The sequence below is a fragment of the Budorcas taxicolor genome, chromosome 6 (assembly GCF_023091745.1).
Source record: "Budorcas taxicolor isolate Tak-1 chromosome 6, Takin1.1, whole genome shotgun sequence".
NCBI lineage: Eukaryota > Metazoa > Chordata > Mammalia > Artiodactyla > Bovidae > Budorcas > Budorcas taxicolor.
In genome coordinates, this window is record NC_068915.1 from 116,515,830 (window position 1) to 116,538,203 (window position 22,374).

At 64.2% G+C, this 22,374-nt stretch overlaps 2 protein-coding genes across 2 annotated transcripts; one reads left to right on the forward strand and one right to left on the reverse strand.

Moving 5' to 3' along the window:
* Positions 1–6,748: 6,748 nt before the first annotated feature.
* Positions 6,749–14,796, reverse strand: TACC3 (transforming acidic coiled-coil containing protein 3). Its single transcript, XM_052642143.1, has 15 exons — positions 14,635–14,796; positions 14,324–14,466; positions 12,042–12,932; positions 11,492–11,558; positions 11,216–11,360; positions 10,061–10,113; positions 9,744–9,832; positions 9,439–9,643; positions 9,170–9,274; positions 8,714–8,790; positions 8,435–8,478; positions 7,866–8,026; positions 7,243–7,349; positions 7,006–7,126; positions 6,749–6,881 (listed from the first exon to the last, which is right to left on the reverse strand). The coding sequence occupies exons 1-15, from the start codon at positions 14,794–14,796 to the stop codon at positions 6,816–6,818; spliced, it is 2,436 nt and encodes an 811-aa protein (XP_052498103.1). The 3' UTR covers positions 6,749–6,815.
* Positions 14,797–16,983: 2,187 nt separating this feature from the next.
* Positions 16,984–21,378, forward strand: TMEM129 (transmembrane protein 129, E3 ubiquitin ligase). The gene is made up of 4 exons (XM_052641991.1): positions 16,984–17,267; positions 18,616–19,090; positions 19,570–19,729; positions 19,862–21,378. The coding sequence occupies exons 1-4, from the start codon at positions 17,063–17,065 to the stop codon at positions 20,108–20,110; spliced, it is 1,089 nt and encodes a 362-aa protein (XP_052497951.1). The 5' UTR covers positions 16,984–17,062; the 3' UTR covers positions 20,111–21,378.
* The last annotated feature ends 996 nt before the right edge of the window (positions 21,379–22,374 follow it).

Genomic DNA, 22,374 nt, shown 5'->3' on the forward strand with positions numbered 1-22,374 from the left:
CCTTTCGGGGACCCAGCCCTGGGCTCTGGGAGGGGGCGGGCGCAGACAGACAGGAGCCCCGGGGCCCCACCCTGCCTGGGGCTCACCCCCGGGCCAGGCGCACAGGGAAGGGCGCCCCGTCTGGGAGGCCCCTCGGGCCCACTCGCTGTGACCCCGGGGTTCTGGAGACCCTCACCCTCCCCGTGCCTCCCACCCCCCGGCTTCTGCCGACACCGTGGCTCCTGACAGGATGGGCGCTCACTGGTGCCCTGTCCTGGCAAAGACTCCGTGGGCACACAGGTGAGGTTGGCGTCCCGCCCTGCGCTCATGGCGGCCAGTCTGCCAGGCCTGGCCGGGCTCTGGGTCTCAGGCTCCTGCTCTGTTCGTGACCCAGCTGCCCTGTCCCCGTCCCAGCGCTGCAGCCGGGGGGCCTGCCAGTGGCCCCGCTCGGGAGTGGGCACATGGCGGGTAGACGGCAGGAAGCAGGGCATGAGGAAGAAGGACGGGAGAGGGCACCCCCTGTGGGGACTGGGCCGCTGCGCAGGGCGCAGCCTCACCCACCCACTCACGGAAACGGGAGGGGAGGGGCCGGGCCACTGAGCAGAAACAAATAGGTCCAAAAGGGCAGAAGAGCTGACTCCCACTAGACCCGAGCCTCAGACTATCAGCAAGCTGAGTGACACGGCCGCAGGCGCCGTGAAGGTGAAAAGGTGGGCAGGGGCCCAGTTCCTGGAAATCCCCACCCCTCCCCCAAACTAGCCGGAATACTCCTGCCACTCATTAGCCTATGAAATGCACGCGTGCATCCTCAGCGTGTCCGACTTTCTGCGACCCCACGTACTGTGGCCTGCCAGGCTCCGCTGTCCATGGGATTCGGGCGCACCCTCATTCATCTTCACCACTGCAGCGCCTGAAATAACCCACCCCTGCAAACACTGATGGCTCAGTTGGTAAAGAAGCCATGTGCAATGCAGGAGACCCCGGTTTGACTCCTGGGTCGGGAAGATCCGGAGAAGGAATAGGCTGCCCACTCCCGCATTCTTGGGCTTCCCTTGTGGCTCAGCTGGTGAAGAATCCACCTGCAATTCGAGAGACCTGTGTTTGATCCCTGGGTTGGGAAGCTCCCCTGGAGAAGGGAAAGGCTGCCCACTCCCGCATTCTGGCCTGGAGAATTCCATGGACTGGATAGCCCATGGGGTCACAAAGAGTTGGACACGACTGAGCGACTTTCACTATAAACACTGACCACCCCTGCACCCTAAGGCTGGTCTAGCCCTCTGAGATGGCCCGGAGTCTGCAGAGCTTGTTTCTCTCTAAATAAATCCACTTCTTAGCTATCACTTTGTAGCTTACTGAATTCTCTCTGCCATGAAACATCCTGAGCTCCGTTAAGCCCTGAGACCAGGTGTGTGATCTCGGTTAAAAGGGGGACCTCTCTGTGGTCTGGTGGCTAAGACTCTGAGCTCCTAATGCAGGGGCCCAGATTCAAACCCCGGTTGGCAAGCTAGATCCCACGTGCTATGGCAGACAGCCGAGGCACCCCGCTGTGCCAGCCCTGATCCATCCTGTTCTCTCCACCCGTTTTACCCACGGATATATGTCCTCCGACTTTCTTGCTTAACCGCACTCTGAAAAGGAGTGCCCTCTAGCTACACCTGGCGTTTACCCTTCCAAGACAACACTCCCTAACTCTCCTTTCCTCTGCGAGCAGCCTTCGTCACAGAAAGAATGTCACAGGGATGGTGACCCCGAGGACCCCCAAACCTGTCCTGGAATCACCTGATGCCTGCCCTAATGACCTCAGTGCCGCCAGGAGGAGGAGAATGCATGGCCACACCAACAGCACGCCTTGTCTCCAGCCTGTTTGCCATCCTAAACCATAAGACCTCTTCCAGCTTCCCAGGAACAGGGGCGTGGTCCTGGAAGCATCAGCTTGCTGTGGTCCCCTCCGCCTGGCAAAGTAACAAAGGCAGTCCTTTCTGTGAGGTCAGCAGGTCGTGTCCCACTCTCTGCGACCCCGGGGACCGTAGCCTGCCAGGCTCCCCTGTCCAGGGAGTCTCCAGGCAAGAACGCTGGGGTGGGTTGCCGTTTCCTCCCCTCTACTCCTCCAAATCTCGGTCTCCATATTTATATTTAGCATCAGCGAACAGAGGCCACTTTTTTAGCAACACACACACTAAAGCTAAGCGTTCCTGTGCTGCACTAAAGATCCCACGTGCCGCAATGGAAATCAAGATCCCGCGGGTCCTCCCTCCCTCCCTCCCTCCCTAACTCACTCACTCATTCATTCACTCACTCATTCATTCACTCACTCACTCATTCATTCACTCATTCACTCACTCACTCACTCATTCACTCACTCACTCATTCATTCACTCACTCATTCACTCACTCACTCATTCATTCATTCATTCACTCATTCATTCACTCACTCATTCATTCATTCACTCATTCACTCACTCACTCATGTGCCAGGTCATTCCAGTCACTGTCCATAGGAGCCAAGACTCATCCTTTCTGCCTGCTCTGGATCCAGGTAGGCTGCAGGAGTCTCTGGGTCCCTGCCCACCCATCCATTTGTTCCCCCATCAACACCCTTGAACTGTCCAGTTGGTGCCCAGCACCAGGTCTGGGACAAGGGCTGTATCTCCACCTAAGCCTGGCCCACTGCTGGGTCATTATGGACGTGAGGGCCGTGAGTCTAGTACTTCCTGTGCCCATGTGTTGGGCTGGGGGGCAGCACCCACCCCACTGAGAGGGAGCTCAGAAAAGTCACTGGACAAGGATGGGGCTGGGGAGGAAGGCGGGGGGGGGGCGGTCCTGCTGCGGACGGGTCCCATGGTCCCACCCCGGGCTTGCTCAGTGGCAATGGTGCCCGTCAGCTCCCCACCTGCCCCCGGCCTGGGCCTGCCAGCTGGCCCCTGTGTAGTGGGTGGGCCTGCCCTCCACTGGCTCCTGTGAGGGGCTGGGCCAGTCACAGGGGTCTGAAGAACAGAGGGGAGTGTGGGAGGGCAGGACCACGCCCCAGGCAGCCGGGCAGGGCACCAGGTTGGTGAGGGTCCCAGGGACCCCAGGGGGCAGGGCCGGATGGACTCTGGATGCAGCGCCGCCCGCCCACGGGAGTCTCAGGCTGGCCCAACAGTGCCCCCTGCAGGCCGCCTGAGCTCCCAACTCGCAGGTGGCCACCGCAACCCGGGCGGTGCATGGGGGGCTGGGCACCTGGGGGTCAGGAGAGCTGCGGCCAGAGGGGCACACGGGGGCCTGGGACCCAGGACTGGCTGCCGGGACCAGGAAGGGCATGCCTGTCCTGACACGGACAGCCCCACAGGTGTGCCTTCTGCCTGGAGGACACCCCCTGCAGCCCCGGGACACACCCCCACACAGCCCCGAGGACATCCCCCACGCAGCCCTGGAGACACCCCACGCAGCCCCGGAGATACCCCATGCAGCCCAGGGGACACACCCTACACCCCCAGGCAGGCCCCCCCACCCCACCCCAGGCAGCCCCCAGACAAGCCCCCGCTCAGTTTGGGGAGCCCTGCTCTGGCCCTGCCCAGGCGATGGCTCCGGCTGCTCCCCGCCAATTCCTGTCTCCCCTTGGCCTGGGTGCCTCTGGGCCGTCCCCTCTGGGTCCCCCCCGACCCCAGACACAGGAATGAGAGCCCCGTGCCCGCGGCAGCCCAGGGCAGAGAGGGAACTCTGGGTGGCACGCCTGGGTCACACAGGCACAGACAGAGGGTTCTTCCCCAGGGCCAGCAGCGTTGAGGGCTGGCCAGCCCCAGGGAGAGCTCGTGGGCCCCTGCCTGGCAGTCCCCACTTGCTTGGACTGTGAGGGGCTGAGGGGGTTTGGGGTTTGGCCTCGGCTGGGGGTCGCTATGCATGGAGGCAGCGCTTGACTTCGGGCGGAGTCCGTGGCAGGAGAGGGCTGGTAGGACCCCCGGGAGCGGGTGGCAGGGCGGGGACACAGCGGCTCAGCAGGGAGCCCTGTGGTCAGCCTGCTCTGGCCAGCCCCCCCAAGTTCTCGTCCCCCTCGAGGACTCAGCCGAATGGGTGGAGCCCAGTGAGAGGGCTGAGACTGCCCCGGGCAGCCCAGGCGGACCCTGCTGGGGGGCACGGGCGGGCGGTGATGCCCACGGACCTGGGCGTCTCCACGAGGCGGGCGCCCGCTCCGGGTGCGCGTGGCCACAGCTGCCGGAGGACAGGCGGCAGCGGCGGGGCCTTGGGTCAGACAGCGCCCCGCGTGGTGGGGTCGTGAACTGCTCCGGCCTCCCCTGCGGCGGACACTGTTTCCGCAGCCCCGGAGGCTGGAGGGTCACGATCGGGCGGCCGTCGCTCGGCTTCGGGATGCGGGGCTGCGTCCCGCCGGCCTGCAGACGCTGCCTTCTCGCCGCGTCCTCGCGGTGGAGGCGGAGAGGCCTCAACGTGAGGACGCCAGTGCGTCCCATGACGGGAACCACCCCTCAGCTTCCCCTAAAGGGCCCACCTCCTCCTGATCCTATCGCTTGGTCTAGGGCTCCAGCCCCTGAATCTGGGGGCCCGAACGTCCGCTCTGGATTGGGGTTCCGGGTCCCACCCCACCGCCGGGAGGGGCTCACTGGCTGTACGTCTGGAGGTGGCTGCCAGGGCTAGGCCCACACCTCTGGCCTCCTTTCTGGCTGACCCGCTCCCGCCCAGCAGAGGCCCCCGGCCGTGGTGATGGCGTGCCAGGTGCAGGGGTGCGGAAGCCGGGGCTGCGGCTGCGTGCCCAGCTCGGGTCATGTTTACCCTCAGGAGCCCGGTGCCAGGCCCCCGCCCGGCCTCTCGGCCCTGAGTTGACTCGGGCCCCAGGATAAACACCCATTCAGCTGCACAAGGCCCCTTTGTCCAGGGCGAGGCTGCTGGCCTAGGACGCTGTCCGGCGGCCCGTGTCCTCAGCGTGGCCAGCCGCCCCTCGTGGCCTTGTCTGGGCAGACGCTGGGCTCAGCTCAGAGGCCCCAGCTGGGGACAGCGCCCTGGGCGGCTTGTGGAGTGGCAAGCAGCAGGGGGCAAGCCTGCGGGCCCTCTTGGAGTGAGCCACGTAGCTATAGCCTCGGGGCCCCCACCCTCGCCAGGCACACGTGGGAGGTGTGGAGGGTGGTCCCGGCGCTGCAGGCATCCCTTGCTCACCCTGGCCCCTGCGGGTGGGCCCACAGACCCCTGGGGAAGGTGCGGCCAGCCAGGGGAGGGCCTGGTGTCGGGAGGTGGCTGGCTTGGGCCTCGAGGGCACAGTCTTGGGGCTGGCTGGGGTGACTCTGGCAGGAGTCCCAGGACCCCGCAGCCCTGCATCTGACTGGGTTCGGGTTCTGAGGACACCCCTCCAGGAGTTAAGCAGAAAGCGGCCGGCCTGGGCCAGGGTCCTGCAGGCCCAGCCCAGCGGCTTGGCCCTGACGTGGGAGCCGGGACAGCTGCTTGAGCACAGGAGGGCTGCGTGTGACTCAGGTCAGGAGAGGCCTGCTGGCGGTGTTACTGAGGATGGGGGAGTTGGGGGACCCACAGGGGTCCCCGCGGGCTGGACAGGAGGGACTCGAGTACAGCCCCAGGGAGCCTGGGGCTGGGAGGAGTGGCCCCCCAGTCCCCACCCCTGTCACTCTGAGTCCTGAGAAGAGGCATGCTGTACAACTGTGGGGGCCACAGGGACGCCCGAGGGAGTGTGGGGGGCGGGCATCCCCAGGGTCCCATCCTTCTGCCGCGTGTGGCCGGCAGCGACCCCTGGTGGCGGCGAGCTGCCACTGCGGCCCCCCCAGGGACCTGCCCTCCTGAAGGGGTGGTGGGGGGGGCCTGCTGCCTCTCGGTGGGGACCCCTGCTCCCTGTACTGGTGCCCCCCGCCTCAGGAGGGCACCCTGGGCTCGGGGTGGACGTGCAGACCCTGGGGGTGCCCTCTGGCGGTTCCTAGGTCATGTCGTGAGGGGTAACCGCTCCAGAGCTCGAGCTTCCGTGACCAGTGTCCAGCCAGCGGTCGGCCTGCCCCCTCCACGGTCCCGCTGCCCAGCAGGCTGGGCCTGCTTGGTTCAGAGGGCCCCCGGGGGCCGCCCGGCCCTCACTGCCCCCAGGCCAGGGACCCCCGGCCCTGCCCCATGGGAAGGGGCCCAGGAGGAAGATGCGCTCAGCCTCTCCTGGGGAGCAGGCCCCTGGCCCTGGGGGTGCAGACTCTGAGCCCCCACTGCGACTTGACTTCTGAGCCTTTCCTCTGTCAGGAGCATTGGATGTCTGTCTGGCAGGGCTCTGCAGGGAGACCCCCTGCTGTGGAGACCCGTTGCCCGTGAGTTTCCACGCACGGCATCTTCCTGGGTCTCAGGAGACTGGGGGCTTCCAGCCAGGAGGGGGGCAGCTGGGAACTGCTGGTCGCGACACCCCCCACCCGTGAGCGTCCCACTGCGGGGCCTGCAGCCCTCACCAGGACCCCTGCCGCGGCTGCCTCTCTTCCACGAAGGCACTGGCCTGCGAGACCTGCGGTTGATGCACACAGTGTCCACCCCAACACCACGTGGCTGGCCAGGTGGACTGGGGGACTGGGGCCCGCTCAGCCGACACCCAGGAGGTGCTGGTGGCCGGCCGGGCAGCTGCGAGGTGCGGGCAGGGATGGGGCGAAGGCATCAAAGGGACAGCAGCTGTGGCCAGACCAGCCAGAAACTGCCCCTTTAATGAAGACCAGGACGGCTCTATTGCTTAGATTTAAGAGAAACTTTATTTAGTTTTTTCCCAAAGCAACCTAGTTTAAAAACAAATTGCAAAAAGAATGGACGCCAATAGAGAAGGAAAACCTAGACAGACAGACAGACACACACACACGGAAGACAGCAAGGTCAGGGCTGTCGTGTCAGATTCTCTTCATCTTGGAAATGAGGTCGTCACAGATCCTGGTCAGCTCATCGTTCTCTTTAGCCTGAGGAGGAGAGTGGCGCCCCTGGGTTTCTCACAGTGCTTGGAGCCCGGCGACCCCCCGAGCCTTCCCGAGCTGCGAGGGCTCCCCGCCCCCGCCCCTGCTGGCCTAGGGGCCCTGCGCCCACCTTCTGCTCCACCGCCTTCTCCAGGGAGTGGGCACGCATCTGCTCTTTCCTCAGGACCGCCTGCAGCGCCAGAGCGTCCGTCTGGGCCTTGCTGCGCACCTGGGCGATCTCCTCGCTTGCCCTGGGGCAGCAGAGGGCCTGGCTGAGCCGCAGGCGGGGCCAGACGGCCCTAGGCTCCTGCTCCCCCGAGCCCCGCGCCCCCATCCTGACACCACCGAGCCCCGCCTCCCCACGCACTGCTGGAGCTTCTCCTCCGCCTGGGCCTTCAGCGCCTGGTACTTCTGGGCCTCCTTCTCCACCCTCTCTATGTAATCCTCGACACACTTCTTCAGCGACTCTTCGTTCTGGGAGGAAGATGGACGCTGAGCCCTGAGCCGAGGCCCAGCTCTTTGGGGGTTCATGGAGCAGCCGTGGAAAAGGCCACGTGGGAGCAGCCCGCCTGTTTCCCTGCAGACAGCCCAGGCCTCCCCGACCCCAACCCGGGACCCTGCCCGCCCCTCAGGGCCCTGCCACGGGGGCTCTGTCCAGGCACTGTGGGGGAACCTGTGTCAGGCACCAGGCCCCGGAACAGCCTGTCTCGTTCCCCGGGCCCCGGGCTCTGGGGGCGGGGGCCCTGCCGCATGGCGGTGGGGACAGCGCAGCGACCAGCGCAGGCCCACACGGACGCCTCGCGGGCACTGTGTCCTGTTGCAGGTGACGAGCCAAGAGCCCAGGGTGCAGGCAGAGGCAGGGCTGAGCCGGGCCCCACCTGCAGGCCTGCCTCTCGCTTCTTGCCAGGCTCCGCACCAGGGCTATGCTCAGCCCCTTCCTCCTGCAGGGCCCCCGCCCCTCCCCGGGCCCCAGGCTGGCCCAACACCCACCGTGCGGTAGCCTTCGATCACCTCCTTCTGTTTCTCAAACCGCTTAAAGAGGTCGGAGAACGACTTCTCCATGGAGTGCAGGTCGGCCGTCAGCTGTGCTTTCTCCTTCAGGACCTTCTGCATTTCGGCCTTGGCGAGCTCCTTCTGTTTCTGAGATTCCTCTGGAGGAGAGACCAGCACCTCGGATTGGTGGGCGGCAGGGTGTCTGCCTCTCGGGACCTCCCAGGGCGGACCCTTAGGGCTCCAAATGCCCAGAAAACAGCTGTCTCCTCAACACCAGCTCGCCCAGAAACCAAGGCAGCTGGCAGTGAGCCCAGGCCTGTTCCACACTCAGGGCTTCCAGCCTGGCCACGGCTAGTGCCCAACGTCCACGGAGGCCGCCGGGGGAACGCACAGCCCCCAGGGCAGGATGGACACTGCAGCGTCAGGGAAGGGACCCAACCTGCCCACTGCCTCGCCACCCCCGCCCCTGATGTAGGGGGTAGGGGGCAGGGGGCAGGGGGCAGGGGGCAGGAGGCGGGGGGCAGGAGGCGGGGGGCAGGAGGCGGGGGGCAGGGGGCGGCACTCACCCATCACCTGGTAGACAGTCCCCTCAAAGCTGTCCATGATCTTCCTGTGGGAGGAGAGGGGAGGTGGGAGGAGGGGGAGGAGAGGAGAGGGGAGGAGGGGGGAGGAGGGGGGAGGAGGGGGGAGGAGGGGGGAGGAGGGGGGAGGAGGGGGGAGGAGGGGGGAGGAGGGGGGAGGAGGGGGGAGGAGGGGGGAGGAGGGGGGAGGAGGGGGGAGGGGGGGGAGAGGGGGGAGGGGGGAGGAGAGCGCCCGGCCCGCGCCTGCGCGCCCGCCGCACTCACCCCATCTCCAGGAGCCTCTCCTGCAGCGCTGCGCACTTGCCCCGCAGCACCTCGTTCTCCTTCTGCGTGGCCTCCACCTGCGTGGTCACCCGCCCGCCCGCGTTGGCCCAGGGCCGCTCCCCGCGCTGACGTCTCCCGCCCCACTTGGTGGACGTCCTGCGCGGGGGACGCCTCCCAACACGGGAGGGGCGGGGCGGGGCAGCCTGAGGTGGGTGGGAGGTGCTGGGCGCAGGGTCCCACCCAGGCCTCCACTACCTTAGACATCGCCCTGGCCTCGTCCCATCACCAGGGAGGAGGCTGGGGGGCGCTCCCCCGGGACGGCGCAGACCCTCATGCTACGGGTTCCATGACACACGTGGGGGCGGAAACAGGACGCCCGGCTGCCGGACCACCCGGTTCTGGCGCAGCAAGTGGAGCCTGTGATGCTGCCCACCCCCGCCCCGCCCGCATGCTCACCGCCAAGTCCAGGTCCTTCTGGCTGTACTGCAGCACGTCCACGATCGGCCCCACAGGCAGCAGTGGAGCCCCGGGTCCGAGGTCACACGGAGGCGGGCCAGGCATCTGCGGGAGAGACCGGCAGGGTCGTGCGCTCCCCTGCGTGGCCCTCCACCCCCCGGCTCCCCACAGCACAGCGCGGCCAAGAGGCAGTGCCTCGGCCCCCACCCACCCCGTGAAGCCGGGCCCTTAGAACGCGCCTGTCTCTAAAGCAGAGAGGTGGCACTTACAGGGACGCCAGGGGCTCCTGGGAAGTCCAGGTCGAGCAGCTGGGCCTGTGGGGGTCTTCCAGAGGGAGGTGCGTCCACACTGTGAGCACGGAGACCGGGAGAGAAGCCGCCCGCCGTCTGCATGAGCCCGGGGCACTCCTTGGAGGTCAGAAGGCCCATGCTCGGGCCAGGTGGGCCCCGCGGCCCGTCAGGCTGCCCGCCGCCGCTGTGGGCACACAGGAGCACGCCTGCTCACCAAATGGGCCCCCAGGCGGGCCCAGCCCCCGCCCCTGCCCCTGCCTGCCCCTGCCGCCAGTGGGGCATACCTGCTGGGTACCAGCCTCCGGGGACTGTCCTGCAGGAGCGGGTCGAAGTTAAGGTACAGAGACTGCTTCCTCAGGGCTGACTCTTTAAACTGCGAGGGGGGGCAGGGTCAGCAGTCTCCCCAGCGTGCCTGCCCCATCCCTCGGGGGGAGCCCAGGCCGCAGGAAGACGCCTCTGGGGCCTGAGCCAAGTGGTCTGGGGGCCGGGGCAGGACTGCGCTGGGAAGAGTGGCTGCAGCAAAGGGCCGGGGGTGACGCTGCCTCCAGGGACACAGAGCCTGCTCCCAGGCAGCGGGGCCGCAGCAATGCTGGGTACTCACCGAGGATGCCCCAAACTGCTCCAGGTAGTCCACCTCGGCCCCTGCGCCTAGGACTGAGAAGAGGGTCACAGCCGCCCCCTGCCCGCCACAGGCTGCCCGCCCCCCATGGGCCTCAGTGAGACAAGGCCCGGCCAGCCGTGTGCCCTCCAGCCTGGCGCTTGGCCGTGCCCGGCACAGCGCCCCTCCCCGGGCTCCTGCTCTTTGCTACAGAGCAGGGCTGCTCAGGGCGCCTGGGGCTGGAGGGTTCGGGGGCGCCGCAGAGACGTCCCCTGGGGGCCAGGTCGCCCTGGTTGAGAACCGCCACGGAGGAGTTCTTTACTATCTGATAGTCTGAACTCTGCTTAAAAACCCAAGGGTGGCTGATGCCATAGGCAAAGATTTAAAGCTGACACCAGGAGCCCAAGCGGCGCAGAGCGAGCTGGGGTTGAGCGTGGACGTCTGCGCCCCTGAAAACGCCATCGAGAGGGTGAAGGCAGCCTCCGCAAGGCACGTGCCTGAGGAGCAGCTCTTCTCTGGATCATATTAGAGTCGGAACAGCGTGACAACAAAAATAGTCCGAGTAAAACCAGGCAAAGAACCTGAGCATAGGAAGGTCAGGAGCACGCGCGCCGCTCAGCATCAGGTAGCAAACCTACCACGCAGCCACACCCCGGACCTCAGACCCCGAGGAGCCAGGCTGGGCCCCCACCCAGAGACAGACAGCAGTGCGCGCGCTCCGGGCAGCCCGCCCCTGAGGGCCAGAGCAGCAATGGAAGGAGACGAGGCGCCATCCACGGTGGGGGCGCTGCTCGGCCAGGAGAAGCCCCGACTCACCCTGACCCGAGGCAGAGCGCCACCAACACGAAGGGACACGTGACGCCAGGGCCCCTGGGGCAGAGGGACGCTCCTCCCGGCTCCCAGCCCCGCTAGCACGGTGAGGACCCCACAGAGAGCCCCCCAGAGACCCTCGGCCTGTGCCCTGCCTGCCTCAGGCCTGGGGTCTTCACGGGACGGAGACCCGTGAGCTCTCCGGCCCTGAAAGGCCCCGGCTGCACTAAGGTGGCTCAGCCTGTCTCTGGGGGCGGGTGGCTCCCCCTCTCCAGGGGCCTCGGTTCATACAGCCCTCCCAGCTCGGCGGCCTGCTGCCGCCTGTGCTGAGGACGGATGACCACATACCCTCCGCGGGGTCCCGGAACTGCTCCCCGCTCAGGTCCAGGGTGGGCTCCGGCTCTCTCTCGGTGGGGGGTGGGTGTGCAGTCTGTGGCTTGCTGCTTGGGCTGCTGAGGGGCGCCGACCCCCCTGAAGAGCCTGTGGTCCCCCCCTGAAAGGGAGGTGGGGTCACTGCGGGGCTGGCCGAAACAAGGGGTGCAGGGGAGCAGGGGCAGCGGCGTGCCCTCCCCACCAGCCTCCCTCTGCCCGTGGCGCCCGCAGACGTGGTGGCCGCGCCCGTACCTCGCCCGCCGCTTCTGGCGTCCTCACTGGGGCCCTTGTCCCGGGTGTGTCATCTGAGCATGCCTGCCTGAAGAGATGGGGTCAGCAGGGCCTGAGCCCACCCCTGGCTCCGAGCTGCTGAGGTCCTGCGACCCCTCCCCTAGAAGCCAGGCTCAGGGCCGCATCAGGGGCCCCACAAAGCCATCCCGCCCAACCTTGCCTGCACAAGAATCACGCTCCTCAGGAGTGGGCAAAGAGCCCTGAGCTCGTTTCAACTCAAGTAAAAGCAAAAATAAGTGAATCCTATGGCTGCTAGGAAATGGCAACAGAAGCCAGCCCGGGAGGCTGAGGCCCACGCTCAGCACTGAGCGCACCCCTGGGAGCGGGTGGTGAGGCGCCAGGGTAGAGGCGCAGACGGCCCTCCTGGACTACACGAGCACCCCACCTGTCCCCAGGGCGCCCCGCAGCGAAGGGATGCTCCCCTGCTGGTCCCCAGGGCCCCCACCTGGGGGACATGCGACATCTCTGGTCTCACGCCTGCCCTGGAGGAGGACCACCAGCCCGTGCTCACCGGCTCAGAGACAAGGCCTCTGCAGCCCGGCCGCTCTGCAGGTGCTCCGGGGGCCGGGTTTCTCCACTGTCTGTGGCCAGGTTACATTCTGGGTCGTCCGGCTCGTCCCTGCTCGGGCCGTCGGACTCAGGGAGAGCGAGCTCGCAACCCTTGCCCGCCTCCAGGGGGGCCTTTCCGCGCCTCGCCTCTGGTCTCCTTGAGGGGGGCTTGAAACCCAGGACCTTCCCTCGTTTCCGCAGTGGGGGCGACCTTTTGCTGGTGGCGTCAGAGAAGTCGAACTCCAGCCGGACGGGGCCACTCCTCAGAGAGCCAGTGGCCTGGCCACGGGCCTCCTCCCCCTGAGCACCGGGGTGTGTGGCCCCTGCAGCCTCTCTGGGGCCAGTCAGGGCCGTGTCCTCGCAGCCGGTGGCGTCCACGGAGCCCGCTGGGGCCACCCCAGGCAGGCCCACGAGGGGTTTTTCTCCAGGGTGGGCACCAGAGGGCGAGGTGGGCCCAGTCGGGGGACCAGGGATCCCCTCCAAGTCTCCTTCCGTAGTGCTGAGTGGGTCCTCTGCCGCGTCCTGGGACGCCACCCTGGGGGGCTGTTCTGGAGCCGCGGGGCCGAAGGGCATGCTCTCCTCTGAGGGCCGAGGGTGGACGTGCTCCTCCTGGGTGCACTCAGGGCTGCCGGGCGCTGGTCCTCGGGAGGCCTCGGGGTTTTCAACACTCTCTGGTATCTGGGAAGAGTTTGAGGGTCCCAGGCTGACCAGGGGAGCTGAGGGGGGCCCACCAGGAGGCTGGTCTTCGGAGGCTGGTCTCATGCCCTCTGAAGGCGGCTCGGCGTTGACCGGTACTGGCTTCTGGAGAATTCCATGGGTCGTTTTGGTGTCTGTTTCCTTGGTGAACTGTTGACTTTTCAGAAAACAAACTTAGTTAACACTAACGAACCAGTTAGGACTTTAGTTAGATTTTAGTCCATGTGAAAACATTAACTAAATACAAAAATAAGAAGCATTGCGTCAACGCCCTCCTTGGGACCAGCTTTCACAAGAATATTCCCACAAGTCAGTGCTGGCGGGCCCTGGAGACGCAGGGGACAAGAGCAGAAACCTGACCAACGACGGTCAGCGCTGAGCTTCCCTGCACCAGCCCACGTCCCCCTTCCGGCTGGGGACCACCACTGTGTCATCAGGGAGAGTCAGTGCACACGAGGGTCAGGCTCCCCACTGCAGAGAGAAAGGCCAGGTGGAGGCCGTGGCCTTCAGGAGAAGCAGGACCCCAGCTCCCCGCAGCTGGAGCAGCTCAGAGCTGGCGCCTCAGTAGCCTGGCCTCCCTCTCTTTGGGCTCTGATGAACAGACAGTATTTGAGTCACTCTAATCTCATTCAGCTGAATTTCAAACAGAAAAGCATAAACCTGAAGCTGAAAAGCAGTGAGGAGACCTGGGTAGAGGGGATTCAGGTGTGAGGAATTTCCACCCAAGGGGAGGTGGAAATGCAGCCCAGGGATGTCTTGTGTGAGTGAGGTGAAGGGAACCCTGGAGAGATTCTGCTTTTACACCTTTCTCTGCACATCTAAAGTCAGTGTAAAAGAAAAAGCAAGCTTTAGACCATGTAAGTCGGTAAAAGTCAGAATGAGGCTGACTTGTATGCTAGTGAGGCCCCTTCCCACTCTGGATTCAGTGGGTCCCTTGGGGGCACTCGCTGGGTAAATTCAGCCTAATCTGGGGTGAAGAGCCGCCACCAGGGTCCCCGTCTCTAGACAGAGGCAGGAAAGCCTGGGTGTTCACTGAGCTGACCGCCACATCCAGCCAAACACCTAATGGCAGGTGAGGCTGCAAAGACGCTCCTGCTGGTCAAAGTCAAGTGTTTCCAATCTGATTCATCAAACTGGATCACCCAACAGACAGCTCCTATGCCTTTAGCAGCAAGGCCTGTCCGTAAGCCCTCTCCCAGGCTTGCTGCTGAACACAGGAGATTCCCCAAGCGTGCTAACACCGCAGCAGAGCCGCAGAGCACCCCCTCTTTGGAAATTCCGCCAGGACTTCATGAAGTTAGAGGAACAGAAACCAATCCATCTGCTGGCAAGAGCACAACAGAGGAGCTGAATGTGGAGTCTGTGCCTCCTCCGTTCCATCACTCACTTTTCCAGTAACAAACGGTTTCTGAGGTGCTTTGGGCCACACAGGACACACAGCAGAGACCAGGAGGAGCCTAACCGGGTGTGGCAGACTCTGCGAACAGAGCTTTTCTGCTGAATCCCGGAGGCTACGGACAGCAGTACGTCGGATAACCCCACACTTACTTCTCTTTCTGGGTGTAGATTTGATGGCAGTTTCCTAACCCAATGGGGTCGCCCAGAGCAAAACAGGCTTCGAGCTTGCTGCCCACGCTGGGACTTAAGATCCTGTGTGTCTGTGGGTCCCGCAGAGGTGTCTGAAAAGTCACCTGTTGGGGAGAGAAGAGGGCACCTGCTCAATAATTCAAGTCTTTGACACCCCTCTGGCAGCACCGTGCCCTGCCTGGGCAGCGCAGTAAGTTGCCAGGAAAGCAGGTGCCAGGGCGACCTCTCGTGGGACACACGGCGGATCGAACGCAGGGGCCCAGCGTGCTCACCTTCACAGCTTTGGCTGTGCTCTTCGGGGGCACATTCTCTTTCTGCGACAGACGGAGAACAGATGATCTTCCGGTAAGTTCCGGTGGTGAAAACAGGAAGTCGCAGTTTTCTGTCCTTTTGTCACCAGGGACATTTCCGTCACTGAAGACATGCAGACTCATTCTGGAAAAGCAGGCAGCTGGGTGTTAGGCGGGCAGTGGCGCTCACAGGCGACAGCGACAGGGCTGACCCATGGTGCTGCAGGGAGACGTCCCCCTTCGGCACAGGTGGGTCAGACCTCAGGCAGTGTGTCTTCTGCCAGGCAGTCCCCATCTTGCTCCAAGGGAGCTGCCACCTCCCAGGAGTAAGAGCCAGAGGAGCCTTCAGCTAATAGGGCAGGAGGGAAGGCTCAGGTGATTAAAACAACTTGAACTTTGTGGGTAAAAGTTCAGAGACAGATAAGGGCTGATCTGTGATGAAACTGAAGCGGCAGAGGAAGCCTGGGCCCCTCCATCAAGTGGAGCAGCTGCCCAGTTCGTGGAGAACAGAAACGCAATAGGGCCCAGCAGCATGGCCGAGGAGGAGCTGGAGAAGGCAACAAGCAGCAGGTGTCGAGTCACCTGTAGGGAGTTGAGTGTCTCCATCAGGGGCCTCCAATCAGGCCCAGGGGTTCCAGGAGAGTCTCATTCCTCCTTCCCGAGGCCCTCACGATGGTCAGTGGCATGGCACTCCCAACTTAGGAGTCACCAGAGGACTGGGCATTTGCCTCGTGGGGGCACTACAGGTACTCGCTGGTGGTGGGGACCCTGGGGACTGCGGTTGAGGAGGCCAGGTGGCTGGGGCACGGGAGAAAGGGTGGCTTTTAAAAGAGGGGAGGTCAGGGTGACAAGCCACCTCGAAGGGCTTTGGGGGTAGGGGCTGCCTGTGGACGACAAGAGGGGTAGGAGGGAAGCGGGGTGGGGGGTGGGGGGGGGGGTCAGAGGCTCTGGCACTGGGCCAGGGGGCGTGGTCAGCCCCTCTCGGCATCAGGCTCACACACTGCGTCCGGAGACGCGAAAGATGAGCCTGAGCTAGGGGCCACTCACTCTTGAGGTTTGGCCTGAACAACTGGGTAAACAGGGGAGGGGGGCTGGATGGCTGCAGGACACAGGACGGAGGGCAGACAGACAGGACGCCTTTTTGGCAGACCTCCTCCTTGCCCTGGGGAAGGTGGGAGAGCAATGACGGCAGCCTTCCGGAGTTTGGCTTCTACTAATAACGGGGGCTTCTGCTCAAGAGGAGGGGTCTATGGAGAAGAGGAGGGCTGGCCGGGGAGGCGGGGAGGGACTGGGGACCTAGGGTGAGGGCGGTCTGCCGAGTCAGGTGCGGCAGGAGTCGGCGATGGGTCCGGGTGGGGCTGGACCCAGAGGGGCGGGGATCGGGAGGCCAGCGCTGGGCGCAGGGCAGCGGCGCGCGTGGACTCAGGCTCGGAATCACCGGGCGCCTCGGGAGGCGGGGGTGGCAGCCCATCTGCTCGGCTCCCGGTTGCGGCCGGGCCGGCGGAGTGAGGGACGGCGGGAGAACGGCCCAGACCGCGAGGAGGGCGGAGCCGGAGGCGGCATAGGCCCCGGTCTGGGGCGGGGAGGTCGCCAGCGCGGCAGGCAGACCCAGGCCGACAAAGCCCCAAGCCCCGGCTGGAGGCAGGACCGGAGCCCCGAGCCGGGACCCCGCCGTCGCCCCCTTACCTGTCGGCCGCCGCGCGGAGCCCAGGGTGGGAGGTGCCGAGTTCCGGAGCCCCTCTGCCCGCCGCCGATTCAAATACCGACGGTTGGCGAGCGCGGCCAATCAGCGCGTGGCTGGGGCGGGGCGCGGGGCGCCGACAGCCAATGGGAGGCAGAACGCCAGCCCACGCCCACTAGGAGGTTTCGTTTCCGGGGCGAGGGCACGCTGGGCGCGGCGGTCGCCGGATTCCTCAGTAAAGGCGGCTCGCCTGACGCGCCTAGAGGGGAGGCCGCACGCGGGTGGACGGTGACTGCGGAGCCCGCCATCTCCCAGGAATCCCGGACTTTGGTGCGGACGCGCCTGAGCTGCGCGGAAATCAGGGCCCGAGAGCCTCTCCCCCGAGTCTCAGTTTCCCCAGCTGGGCAATGGGATCGAGTGCAGCGCCGCCCCCAAGCGGGTCGTGGGGGAAGAGCCAAACCCTCGCGAGAACTGTAGGGGCGGCTCGTGATGTGGGGGGGGCGGCGGGGGGGGGGGGTGTCGCACGAGGGGCTCGAGAACTTCATTTCCCAAAATACTCCGCGGGACTCCATCTCCCAGAGCGCCCCGCGAGTGCCCCGAGGGCAGGGACTCCGTTTCCCAGAGCGCCCCGCGCTGCCGGGCGCCTACCGGACCCGGACGTTGTGGCCGGTTCGCTACGTTGGGTGGCGGCCCTCGCCGGGCCGGTTTCCCGGCTGCGACGGCGGCGCGATGGACAGCCCTGAGGTCACCTTCACGCTGGCCTACCTGGTGTTCGCCGTGTGCTTCGTGTTCACCCCCACCGAGTTCCACTCGGCCGGGCTCACGGTGCAGAACCTGCTGTCGGGCTGGCTGGGCAGCGAGGACGCCGCCTTCGTGCCCTATCACCTGCGCCGCACGGCCGCCACGCTGCTGTGCCACTCGCTGCTGCCCCTCGGTGAGCCGGGGGCCGACCTCCGGAACCCGGAGCGGGAGGGACGGGGGGCGGGGCCCCGTGCTGGAGAGCCGAGGCTGCGAGGGGAGCGCCCGTGTGCTCGGGGAAGTGCTGCCCCTTGCAGGTACCTGGCGGAGAGGCGAGCTCAGAACCCTGGGGAAGGGGGTGCTCTGCTCACTGGGGCAAGTGGTGAGCTGGCTCTCGGCGGACAGGTCAGGTATGAGTTAACTGATGCCCCTAGGGGTGGCCTGTTCCAATCTCCTTGGAAGGTGGGTGCGGGAAAGGCAGGCAGAGAGGGTGACGGCAGTCGAGTGTCATTTCCGCCTCCAGTGGATCTTCCTGACCCAGGGATCGAACCCGCATCTCCCGCATTGGCAGGCAGGATCTTTGCCACTGAACACTAGGGAAGGCCCCCACCCTCACCCCTACTCTTTAAAAAAAATATAATTTTATTCACGGGTGTGCTGGGTCTTCGTTGTTGCCCGAGGTCTTTCTCTAGTCGCGTGGGAGATACTCTGTTGCAAGCCTTAAAGCGCGCAGATTCCAGTAGTTGTGGCACCGGGCTTAGTTGCTCTGCAGCATGTGGGATCTTCCGGGCCCAGAAATCAAACCCATGTCCTCCGCGTTGGCAGGCCGATTCTTAACCGCTGCACGGCCTGGGAAGTCCTAGAGAAGCCCTTTTGGAACTTCAGAGAAGTGTTGTTTATTGCCACATGAGTTACTTATCATGTATCAGTTTGATCAATAGCATTTATTACTATTTTTGCAACTTCAAACCCTTCCTGCAGGTCACTGTCCACGTTATTAACTTTGATATGCAAATTGGCCCCCATCTGGCCACCAGGGGCCTGGAGCTGGCTCCCATGTCCCTTGGTCTTGTCACTGTTTTACTGTCTGGTCCACGACGTCCTGGTTCTGGGATGGGCCATACTCTGGTCTGCTTCCTCAGAGTAGGTGGGACCCAGAGGCTGAGATCCAGTCCCAAGACGGCCTGTGGGCAGCTCTGCATTGGGTGACACCATATCCTTGTGCTTATTTTTGCTTTTCTAGGATTTTCTCATTTTATTTCCTCTGCTCATACGTGGTTTTACAAAGCTAAAGTGGTAAGATGAGAATGTTTTCTGCTCACTGGACAGGTGCTCAGTTGAGTCAGCTATGGAGCTGGACAAGGCCCACCTGCCCTGGGGTACCATGGCCTTGCCCTGGGCGCTGACCGTGGCAGAGAGCCAGATCCAAGCCTGGGGATTAAAGGAAGAGGCCTCCCCCAGTCCCACCAAGGGACAGGTCAGCACTGGGGAGGCTGGCAGCCGGGCAGTCCCACCCTCTGCTGAAGCTTGCCCGTCCCTTTTAGGCTACTATGTGGGCATGTGCTTTGCAGCCTCGGAAAAGCAGCTCTACTACCCCAGCCAGACCCCGGAGACCTGGCGGGCCTTCCTCCTGCTAGCGTTGATGCTGCCCGCCGTCGCCTGCACCCTGATCTACTACTGGTCCCGGGACCGGTGGGCCCGCCACCCCCTGGCCCGCACCCTGGCTCTCTATGCCCTCCCACGGTTGGGCTGGCGGGCTGTGGCTTCCTCCGTGAACACGGAGTTCCGGCGGATTGACAAGTTTGCCACCGGGGTGCCGGGTGCCCGTGTGATCGTGACGGACACGTGGGTGATGAAGGTGACCACGTACCGCGTGCACGTGGCCCAGCAGCAGGACGTGCACCTGACCCTGATGGAGTCTCAGCAGCACGACCTCTCCCCAGACTCGCACCTGCCCGTGCAGCTGCTCACCATCCGCGTGGCCAGCGCCAACCCTGCCGTGCAGGCCTTCGACATCCGGTAGGCGGGCCTGCGGCTGGGGCCGCTGGGGTGGTGCACCCTTGGTCTGCTCTTGGTGTTGCTCCGGGGCCGGGGTGGGTGGGAGCTGGTCCTTCTGGAGTGCCCCTCCCTCAGGTCCTCTGCGTGTCCTCTTTCTTCTCAGCCTGCTCTGAGCTGTCTTCCCGGCGCCTCGGCAGGAGCACACGGGGGGTGTCTGGGGGCCACTGTATGGGACAGATGCTCAGTGGCTCCCTCAGCCCTGAGCCTGGGCCGGGGCCGAGGTGCTCCTGTCTAGTTCAGGCTGTGGCAGGCCTGCCCGCCCCTCCTGGACCCGTCTTGGGCCTGAACCTGCCGAGGGCCAGGCCCTCTGTGGCAGTTCTCCCACCCTCCGGGCCCCTCCGCATGTCCCAAGGAGAGGCCCATGGGCAGCACTGGGCCAGTGGGCTCTGGACCCACGGCCATCTCTAGTGGGCCCCGCCCAGCAGCGTCCACCTCTACAGGCTGAACTCCACGGAGTACGGCGAGCTGTGTGAGAAGCTCCGGGCGCCCATCCGCAGCGTGGCCAACGTGGTCATCCACCAGAGCCTGGGCGACCTCTTCCTGGAGACCTTCGCCTCCCTGGTGGAGGTCAACCCGGCCTACTCGGTCCCCAGCAGCCAGGTAGGGGGCTGGGCAGGGGAGGTGGGTTCCCACAGCTGGGCCACCGTGGACCGCCTCTCCTGGGGTAGGGCAGGACCCACATCCCCAGGGCAGCCTGACCGAGCTTCCTCTGACCACCTGGCCTGCCTGCAGGACCTGGAGGCCTGCATCGGCTGCATGCAGACTCGGGCCAGCGTGAAGCTGGTGAAGAACTGCCAGGCGGCGGCCGCGGGCGAGTGCCAGCAGTGCCGCTGCCGCCCCATGTGGTGCCTCACCTGCATGGGCAAGTGGTTCGCCAGCCGCCAGGACCCGCAGCGCCCCGACACCTGGCTGGCCAGCCGTGTGCCCTGCCCCACCTGCCGAGCGCGCTTCTGTATCCTGGACGTGTGCGCCGTGCGCTGAGCCCCCTGGGGGGACCCTGCGGCCGCCTCCAGGGGAAGACGGGCCTCTGGGCCCTCCTCGGCGCTGCTGTGGGCAGATCTTCAGTGCAGTGACTCATTGGTGCCCCGAGGCTGCGGAAGGGCCTGGCTGTGGTTTTGGCAGAACCTTCCTCCTGAAGTTCTGTCCCTGGCAGTGGGGTGGTCTTCAACACCTCTGCCTCCTTCACTCTCTGTTTTTCCGACCAGGGGTCAGTGCTGGGCACGCAGAGCGTGGTGTCGGGTCCATCTCCAGAGCATTCTGTGGCCCCCGAGCTGTGTTCTGGGCGACCCCTTGGTCTGCCCCAGATGACCCTAACCTAGCCGCTTGCCTTAAATGTATGGGGCACAAAAGTCTGAACTGCTCCTCAGTTACACGACAGACTTGGATTTGTCTACGACTGCAGTCTGTCACGCTTCCGTTGCCAGGCTGGCCGCTGGCCCTGCGGCATGGGCGCCCTCCCCACGAGGCTGCTCTGAAGACCCAGTGCAGAGCCTGACGGTGGAGGGCACGAGCATTGCCCAGGGCCTCCTGGTGACCGCGGCCAGCCGAGGGCGCCCTCCTGGGTGGGGGTGGCCCCCATCTGCCCCCTACCCAGAGATGCCTCGGGCTTTCCATCAGGGCCTGTTTTCACCTGCCTTTCCCTTGGCCGAGTGCATGTGGGGCTGCCCACCCCTTTGAGGGGCCTGTGGCCATGTGCCTTCTGGTGCTCCCACGAGTCCAGGGAATGGGCTGTCTCAGACTCCTGGTTGTGCAGTGACATCTTGTATCCAGACAGCAGGATTGTGGGGACCCAGCGTGAGGCTCCCCACAGGCCCACCCGCTTCAGAAGGGGAGTGCCTGGCAGTCAAGGCAATGACAGCTGCCTCCCCAGTTCTGGGTGGTGAGGTGGAGGGCAGGGGCAAGTGCTGGGCTCCTGGGTACAGCTTTGAATGTGGCTGTTGGAGGGGCCCTGAGCCTCCTAAACGTGGTCCTTCTAAGCAGGTTAGATGGAATGAACTCAACCAAGGCTGCACTGAGCCCAGAGATTTGGAAGTGAGCAAGCCCAGATTCGTGGTCTTCCGGGGGCACCCATAGGGGACAGCCGTCAGAAGGGCAGCCAGGAGCCATGCCCGGCCTCAGCCTGGAATTTCAAACTCTGGCAAGGGAGAGCCAGGCCTGGGGTTGTCTTTTCTACAAGAGACGGTTACTTAGTTTTATAAAGATATACCTATTGTAGCAAAGTGGTATGGTATTGAATAAAACGTTAGTATGAAGTTATCAATGTTTTGTTTCTCCTGATACTCAAACAACTGGGGCGAGGCCATCTTAGAAATGGCCTCTTTATTGGGCATCTTTTCTTCAGAATAAAGGGAGGAATCTTCCCCTGATGTTCTTGCTGGGGTCTCAAAAAGCTTACTTCCAGGGAGCCTTTGTGGATGGGTCCTGGAGGGTAGGGGTGGGGGGAGGGGTTAGCATACAGGTGCTCCAGATGCAGGGGCCGACGTGAAGGACACTGGTGATCCAAGGTGGTGAGCCCTGCTGGGTGAGGCCTGCAGCCATGTGCTTGCTGCTGGGTCCCACGTGCAGCCTGCTGGCACAGCCGCTTGGCTGGGAGAGCTCCTCAGCAGCACAAGCTCCATGCTCCCTTATGCTGCTGCTGGACCCTGAACATGTTTATAAAGTACACGCAACCCACTGAAAGCCAGTGGGCTGGAATTTACTTTATCTTGGGGATACTTGATTTTTTTTTTTCATTATAGTCCTTCTCTGATAGTTTAGTCACTAAGTCATGTCTGACTCTGTGACCTCATGTGTTACTGAGTCCGAGCTCGCTCTGCTCACTGCACTACGGTAGGCCAGTGAATCTGGGACGAGGTGTTGAGGCAAGGAATACTTTATTCTGAGAGCCTGCTGACTGAGAAGGCGGCAGACTGTCTCAAAACAACCATGTCATTCGGGTCTGGATGCCAGATTCTTTCATAGGTCAGAGATGGGGGAGGTGAGGGAACAGTAAAAAGGCCGTTAATCTTGCAAATATCTCCTAGAATTGCAAGCCTCAGGCAGGGTGTATGTTAATTTCTTCCTGCCTTCTACAGGTGGACAGGGTTCTGAACAAAAGGCACTTTAGAGTCTGGCAGAGAAGCAGGGTTCTCTGAGGCAGGGTTTATGTATGATTGTCAAAACAGTTCCAGCATGGAGTCAGAATTGGCTTTTCCCTAAAACATGGACTGTAGCCCGCCAGTCTCCTCTGCCCCTGGGATTTCCCA

Bases quoted from the DNA above. Each gene is read 5' to 3' on its own strand.
- TMEM129 (XM_052641991.1), top strand. From the start codon at position 17,063: ATGGACAGCCCTGAGGTCACCTTCACGCTGGCCTACCTGGTGTTCGCC. The intron at 19,091-19,569 runs GTAGGCGGGCCT...CCACCTCTACAG, and splicing joins GTGCAGGCCTTCGACATCCG to GCTGAACTCCACGGAGTACG. The intron at 19,730-19,861 runs GTAGGGGGCTGG...GCCTGCCTGCAG, and splicing joins ACTCGGTCCCCAGCAGCCAG to GACCTGGAGGCCTGCATCGG.
- TACC3 (XM_052642143.1), bottom strand. From the start codon at position 14,796: ATGAGTCTGCATGTCTTCAGTGACGGAAATGTCCCTGGTGACAAAAGG. The intron at 11,361-11,491 runs GTACGGGCGCGG...CCTCCCTTTCAG, and splicing joins CGCCAGAAGCGGCGGGCGAG to GGGGGGACCACAGGCTCTTC. The intron at 9,644-9,743 runs GTATGCCCCACT...GTGTGCCCACAG, and splicing joins CGGAGGCTGGTACCCAGCAG to CGGCGGCGGGCAGCCTGACG.